The 7,676-nt window shown below is 63.5% G+C and overlaps 1 protein-coding gene across 1 annotated transcript in view; it reads right to left on the bottom strand.

Moving 5' to 3' along the window:
- OBSCN (obscurin, cytoskeletal calmodulin and titin-interacting RhoGEF) overlaps nucleotides 1–7,676 on the bottom strand; it is a 147,502-nt gene that overhangs the window by 65,475 nt on the left and 74,351 nt on the right. Inside the window, 9 exon segments of the mRNA XM_029941729.1 lie at nucleotides 1–254; nucleotides 342–608; nucleotides 1,361–1,627; nucleotides 1,962–2,234; nucleotides 3,855–4,121; nucleotides 4,254–4,520; nucleotides 5,128–5,400; nucleotides 6,883–7,149; nucleotides 7,252–7,518. Of these exon segments, the coding sequence (XP_029797589.1) occupies nucleotides 1–254; nucleotides 342–608; nucleotides 1,361–1,627; nucleotides 1,962–2,234; nucleotides 3,855–4,121; nucleotides 4,254–4,520; nucleotides 5,128–5,400; nucleotides 6,883–7,149; nucleotides 7,252–7,518 (2,402 nt within the window).

The raw sequence follows: 7,676 nt of genomic DNA, 5'->3' as shown, positions 1-7,676 counted from the left end.
CAGCGTGGCCGACGTCCTCTCCTGCCCGCACACACACGAGTACTCCCCGGCATCAGCCACGACAAGATCACGGACCTCCAGCTCACACACGGCCCCGTCCTGCCTCAGGCTCACTCTGTCCCCGGCTCTGAGGGTCTCGGACCCCTTCCTCCACTCCACGGGGGCCGCCTTGCTCAGCTCACAGCGCAGCGTGGCCGTGGCTCCTTCTGTGGCCTCCTTGCTTCTCAGTCTCCCGATGAACTCAGCAGGCAGGGCTGCAACAGGGCCCGACAGAGAACGTCACCCCCGTCTTCCCACAGAGATGACAGGGGCGTGTGGGTGAGGCAGACAGGGATGCTTACCCTTCACTGTGAGCACAGCCAAGGTCATCTGGTCCCCAAAGCGGCAGGAGTACTGCCCAGTGTCCTGGGGCCGCAGGTCCCGGACCACCAGCTCCAGCACAGCGCCCTCCTGACGCAGGCTGTACTTCCCTCCGGACCGCAAAGCCTCCTCCCCGCGGCGCCACTCCACGGGCGCGGCCACGGACGACAGCACGCAGCGCAGCGTGGCAGCTCCGCCCTCCGGCACTTCTAGGTCCTTCAGCCCCTCGCGGAACCGCACCGGCCGCGCTGCAGGCAGGCACAGGCCTGGCTCAGTCTGTCAGTCCTGCACCCCCGCTGAGGGCCCCGGGGGTTGGGGACAGCTGAGGACACAGCAGCTGAGGGCCCAGGCAGGCTCCCTCACCCTCTCTACACTGGGGGCTATGGACGGGGAACCCCAGAACCGACTCCTCCAGGTGCAGGACCAAACAGCTGGGAAGAGAACTGTGTCCCACCGCCCGATTTATATGCCAGAGCCCCAACCCCCAGAACCTCAGGATGTGACTGTGTTTGGAGATGGAGTCTTTACAGAGGTGATGTCCATAACATGCGGTCACCCCCATGTCTCTGTGAGATCACATACCAGGAGACAAGGACACGGACACAGATGGAGAACAAAGCCAGGACACGGGTGGGGGAGGGGCAGCATGTGCAAGCGAGGAGAGAGGCCTCCGTGGGGACCAGCCCCGCCCGCGCCTGGATCTCGGACTCCCTGCCCCCAGGACTGGGCACAGTAAATGCCTGTGGCTTAACTGCCCGGTCCGTGGGTCCGTGGTATTTGTCATGTGGCCCGCGCTGAGACACATGGAGACGAACCAAGGCAGGAGGAGGGGACACAGAGGCGTCAGAAAACAAGACACAGGAATGAAGCGTGACAGTCGCTGCTGCTCAGGAGACACAGGTGGAGGGTGGTTGACTCCGCCACAGCAGCAGGCACCTGGACACGCACGGAGGGGCCGCGGCCCCCCACATGGAGAGGAGGACATGAGCCGGGAGCTCACCGTGGACCCTGACGATGGCGCTGCTCCAGGAGCCCCCCGCTTCACACTTGTAGCGCCCGCCGTCCTGCACGGCGGCGTCCTTGATGACCAGCTGGGCCCGGTGGCCCTCCTGGCTCAGCTGGCACCGGGCTGATGGCCGCAGGGCCTTCCCGTCCTTGGTCCAGAACACAGGGCTGTCCGGGACGGTGGTCTCACAGACCAAGGTCAGATCCTCCCCTTCTGTGACCGTGGCATCCGTGAGCTCCCGGGAGAAGACACTGGGCTTTTCTGGAGGTGCAGAGGGAAACTCAGGACACTGGGGACTCCTGGCTGCCCGTGCACCTACCTGCCCCCTCAGGCTGGGGCCACAAACTGGCTGCTGGGTCCCAGGGAAGGGCTGGCACAGCCCGGCCACACTGTGGAGACTGTGGCATCAGCTCTGCATACCACGTGCAGTGACTATCTTCAAAGAGCCTCACCGCCCCCCAGGGTCTGTGGGCCAGGCACCTTGTCTGTGAGCCCCAGGACCGTACTCTGCACATGGCTGAGGTCTGCCCTCCACAAGGCTGCACCCTCAGCCCCACGGGCCAGGCGCCACCCCGGCGCTGAGCACCCAGCCCACCTGTGACCCGAAGAGTGGCTGAGGTCCGCTGGTCCCCGGCCTCGAAGTGGACGGTTCCTGAGTCCTTGAGCGCAAGCTGCCGCAGGGTCAGCACGTGGTAGCCACCTGGCTGAACCTCAATCTCATTGAGCTCGTTCGGGTGCAGGGGCGTCTTGTCCAGGAACCAGTGGACCGGCCCGTAGTCAGCAGGGGAGATGCGGCAGGAAAAGGTGGCCAAGGAGCCCTCTCCCACCTCCGCGTCCTCCAGACCCTCTGTGATGCGCACCTTCTGGCCTGCAGGGCACAGACCAGCAAGTCACCGTCCCCTGCAGCCCGCTGCCACGGGAAAGGGGCACTCCCCAAGACCGGGGATGGGCTCCCAGGCGGACTGAGCAGGGCTCAGGATGGCGAAACCCGGAGCCCAGCAAGCGCGTCAGAACTCACTCCCCACAAGTGTGTTCTGGCTCCGCTGATGAAACCTCAAGCCACCGCTGGGGACCTTCTGCAGAGCACATGGGGCAGGTCACAGCAAACCCTCTCTCACCAAACTGTTTTCCACCCCTGCCTACGTCTCTCCCCAAGGTCACAGAATGCAATTAAATCATGGATTAAAAGAAGAAATATAAAAAATATATATATTAAAAAAAGAAGAAGAAGAAATAGGAGGGACACCTGGGTGGCTCAGTAGGCTTAGCATCCGACTTTCACTCAGGGCATGATCTCGTGGTTTGTGAGTTCGAGCCCCACATTGGGTTCTGTGCTGACAGCTCAAAGCCTGGAGCCTGCTTCAGGTTCTGTGTCTCCCTCTCTCTCTGCGCTAACCCATTCTCTCTCTCTCTCTCTCTCTCTCTCTCTCTCTCAGAAATGAATAAACAAAAAATATATTAAAAAAAGAGAAGTGTGAAAACACATGTAGGCATATGAAAACTTAAATGCTTTGGAAGATTGGTGACATGAATTCCTGGGGAAAACCCCATGTCTGCTGCTGCCCTAGGTATGGGAAAAGCTCAGAGAGAAGTCCTGATAATGGAGGGGGACTGCCTCCAGGCTCCTTTTGCACCTGCAGGTGTCTTGCATCTATGGGACCACAGAAAAAACTTGTGGACGGCCCGTTGGCGGACGGTGTGTAAGGCAGACAAAGAAACTGAGTCACACACTGGCACATAAAGAAAAGGCTGTGGCCACATGGCCAGTTGGGCCCGTGTCTGTGTCTGGTCTTTGAAGAGCATGTGGTGTTACAGCGCTCACTTCCACTGATGGCTCCCGGATGAAGCCCGAGCACCAGCTGTGTCACCGAGCAGGGGTTCCACCGCACTTACAAGGTGCACGTGGTGTGAGCTCACCGAGTTTGCTGGATCTCACAGAAGTGGAGAGGAAACCCACAGCAAGGCTTCTTTGTGGTTCTTTCATTATTTCCCATGGACGACCTCCCCCTCCCGGCCCCAGGGAAGGCCCTCCTCCTGACCTCCCTGGATGCTGGACTCTGTCGTTGGGAGGGCAGTGCCCTGTGCTGCCTGGACCCTGACATGCCCTACAATCCCGGCCCAGCCATGGACCCTACATCAGGCCCCCACTTCCCCATCTGGGAGGTGGGTGAGTAGCCCTCAAGCTGCCTGGCAGATGCAACTGTTACTCACCCCTGGGGGTGTCCCCAGGCCACACTCCCCGCAGAGCCCCGGGATGAGGGCCAGGCACACTCCTGCACACAGGCTCGGAGCAAATGACTGCGTGAATTCATGGGGACACGTGCTCATTCTCCTCGTGTCCCTTTAGCAGGACCTCAGAGACGAGACCACCCAGCACCAAGGTCCCGGGGATGGGGAAACTGAGGCTGGTCCCTGACAGCCTCCAAGCCTACTTTGAACCAAGCGTAGCCCCAACCGCACCCCCAGCCAGCGTGGCGGCCAGCTTCACCTTGCACCAGGAGCCGGGCCTGGGAACAGGCCTGGCCGATGTCACAGGTGTACGTGTCGCTGTCTGCCCTCTCCAGGGCGCTGATGGTGAGCCGCAGAGTCAGGCCCTCCCGGCTGGGTGCGTGCTTCCCGGAGGCATGCAGCTCCGTGAGGCCCTTGCGCCAGGTCACCGTGGCCGCGGGACGCTCCGTCTTGCACACGAACACGGCTGTGCCCTTCTCCTCCGCCTGCAGGTCAGTCAGCTCGTCCGTGAACCGGTTGGCCTTTTCTGGGAGGTGGTGGGAAGGGGTGGGGGTTGAGGGCTGCGCGGACCCCACGCGGGCCCCTCCAGACAGGGAACAGCCCCCACCACGGTCAGGGAGGGTCCTGGGGACCCATCTAGGGTCCCCGGTGGGGTCACCTTCCACACGGAGGCTCGCTGTGCTCTTGGAAGCTTCTGTCTCACACGTGTATTCGCCCGAATCCTTGAGTGACACGGCATGAACCACCAGCGTGGCCCGAGCGCCTTCCATGACCAGGTCGTACTTCTGACTCTTGCGAATGGCCTTTCCATCTTTCAGCCAGCGCACCGAGCTCCCGACCCGGGACAGCTCACAGCTCAGTGCCACGTCCTCACCTGGAGTGGCCTGCCGGTCTTCCAGGGGCTTCGTGATGCCCGCCGGCCTCTCTGAAGAGAGCAGAGAGCAGAGCAGCCCCCGTGAGGCATGGCCATGCCCCAGCCACGCTTTGGGTGAGGACAGGGCAGGTGCTGCAGAGGCAGAGACCACAGACCCTTCTGGGGCCTCGGGCCTGGAGTGCGAGAGCCTCCACAGCCACAGGGGGAGGGCCTCAGAGGGGGATGTGAGACTACAGACCCTCACACCTCAGTATCATTCGGAGTCCTGAAACTCAAAGCATGGTCACCGCCAGGCCAGCTGTGAACTGAACGTCACCTACCTGCGCCCGCGTTGATACCAGGTACGCAAGCTGAGGACCGAGCATGGTGATTTCACCAGCTCAGTGAGCATGAGTCCTAGGGGCTATGACGGCTGTCAGACCACAGGTCAGAGGCCACACACCCTGCTCCTGTCCAGCGACTGGAGACTCTGGCCCCACAGAGTGAGCTGAGATGACCAGACCCACCCTGCCCCCCAGCAGGTGCCTCCGGGCCTCCAACAGGGGGGCTCCCCGGGGACTGGGGGAGGTTGTCCCCAGAAGCAGTGTTTCTGGACTGAGGCCCCGCTCCACCCTCACCCCAGTGGAGACAGGCCCCCATCTCTGCACACAGTGCCCACCTCTGACGATGAGGGAGGCCTTGGAGGTGAGGTCCCGCACAGAGAACACCACCTCCCCAGCGTCTCCAGGAGCTGCATCTTGAACAACCAGGGTGTATTTGCGGCCCTGGCGTGTGGCCCGGAAGCGGCCAGAGCCACCCACTGTCTTCCCGCCAACGGTCCACGTGGCCACATCGCTGGGGTTCTCATGGGACAGGACACACTCGAAGGTGCAGCTCTGGCCCTCTGGCACCTCCACTGACTTCAGCCTCTTGGTGATGCCCACGTGCAGGTCTGTGGGCCACGAAAGACAGTGGTCATGCAGGCCAGGGCCTCTGATACCAGTCCCTTAGGACTGGCACTGTCAAGCCTGTAGCTGCCCCAGGCCAGACCCCACAAGGGGCCAGACCTCACTCCCACCCTCGCCAGGCCCACTGCCCCCTAAGCAAATGCCTCCAGCTGGTTAAACCGTGTTGTTTGGATCACAGAGAGCTGTGAGTGCCAACCAGCGTGGCCACCCTCCTACTTGCTACAGAACACGGTGCAGAGAACAGGCACTGTCCACAGCGGTGGGCAGCTCAGAGCTCCAGGATGCAAAGGACAGGCTCACATGAAGGGGCCATCCAGCTCCAGAACAGACTCGACACCCTGTCCTGCCCCCTTCCCTGTCTCACCCCAAACCCTGGCCAGACTGCCAGGGACCCGCCTACAAGTGACTGGGGACAGAGCCTGCCGTGGCCATGCATGAGAGAGAATCAGACCAGAGGAGCTGGCCCAGGACACCAGCGCACACAGGAGGCCAGGCCTAGGCTGACAGGGACATCCGAAGAGACCCGGGTGTCCCGAGGCGGGGGAGGAGCAATGCTGCCCGGCGGCTCAAACTTTCTGAGGCACCCTGATAAACCAGAACTACAACCGCCTTCACCAGGCTGAGCCTGTGGCCTGGGAGGCCTTCCGGGGCATCCGATGCGGGGCATCCTCTGCCGTTGGCAACGCCCAAGAAGCGACCCTGACTGTGCCCCCTCTGGGGTTCTCGCACCCGCCCACGACGCGGCTCCTGGTACAGATGGAATGTCACTAGCCTGCGCTGAACCCCTGGCATCTTGAGACTCTAAAACGCAGGGGCAGCCCCGTCTCCCCGACCCGTCCATTGTCTCTTCCTCTCCCGCTCCCCAGTCTGTACCTAGGCCTCCTAGGGACCGTCAAACCTGGTCCTCCAGAAGCCTGCCCTGACTTCCTGGGCTTTACAAAGCGGATCCCGGCTTGGTTGAAGGGGTGGGCCCCACAGCGGCAGGCACCGCCTGCCCCTGACCCGGCTTTGTCCCTGGACCCAGACCCGCCCCTAGACCCCGCCCTGCCCCTGCAAGAGGCCCCGCCCCTGGGCCCGGCTCTGCCCCTGAAACCGACCCAGCCCCTGGATACGGCCCGGCCTTGGAGACAGCCCTACCCCTGGACATGGCCCCGCCCATAGAAACGGCTCCGCCTCTAGAACCGGTCCACCCCCTGGACTCGGCCGTGACCCCTGCAACCAGCCCACATCTAGAGAATGACCGGTCCCTGGAGACAGCTCCGCTCCTGGAACTGGCTCCATCCCTGGATGCGGCCCTTTCCCTGGGCCCAGACCAGTCCCTGGATCCGGCGTGCCGCCCGCAACCGGCCCCGCCCCTGGAGACGGCCCCGCCCCTAGAGGCAGCTCCTCCTCTAGAACCGCCCCCGCCCCCAGGGACCCGTGGAGCCCGCTCCGTCTCCGGGAGCCAGCAGCCCTTAGACACGCACCGTGCACGCTGACTCGGGCGCGAGTCTCCTCCGAGCCCACGCTGCAGGTGTAGAGGCCGGTGTCGTCGTGGCTCAGGTCATGCACCACGAGCCCGCGCGTGCCCGCCGTGTGCAGGAAGTCGTACTTGTCGCTAGGGCCCAGATCCACGCCGTCCTTGCGCCACACCACGCGGGCCTGGGGGTCTGAGACCTCGCACTGCAAGGCCAGCGTGCCCCGCTCCTCTGCGGACACATCGTCCAGCGCCTTCAGGAACACCACCGGCTTTGCTGGGGGGAGGGTGTGGGCTGGTGAGCGAGCGCCACCTTCGACCTGCGAGGAGCCCAGCGCCCCGCCCTGGGAGGACCCCACGACCCGCAGCGACGCCTCACCTTTGACCTCCAGGCGGGCCGTGACCGACACCTTGGGGGAGCAGGCGCGCACAAGGCCGGCGTCGGCCCGCCGAACCCGCTTCAGCACCAGCGCGTGGCGACGGCCCTCGTGAGCGATCTCGTGGAAGCTGTCGTTGTACAGAGGCGTGCCGTTGAGCGACCACTCCACCTCCTCGTCCTCATTCGACAGCTCGCAGGAGAAACAGGCGCGGCCTTCCTCTGTGGCCTCCACGTCCTGCATGGGCTTCGTCACTGTAACCTCGCGTGCTGCGGGGAGCACAGGAGGCTCAGCACCCTTCCCCCTCGCCCTCCCTGGGGACCTTCCCCTCCCCCCAGACCCTCCCCCTACTGGACCCTCCCCCCCAGACCCAGACCCTCCCCCGCACCCTCTCCCCCACCCCCAGACCCTCTCCCGGGGAACTTTT

The sequence above is a fragment of the Suricata suricatta genome, chromosome 6, assembly GCF_006229205.1.
Source record: "Suricata suricatta isolate VVHF042 chromosome 6, meerkat_22Aug2017_6uvM2_HiC, whole genome shotgun sequence".
Taxonomy (NCBI): domain Eukaryota; kingdom Metazoa; phylum Chordata; class Mammalia; order Carnivora; family Herpestidae; genus Suricata; species Suricata suricatta.
This window is presented reverse-complemented; position numbering and strand designations above follow the sequence as displayed.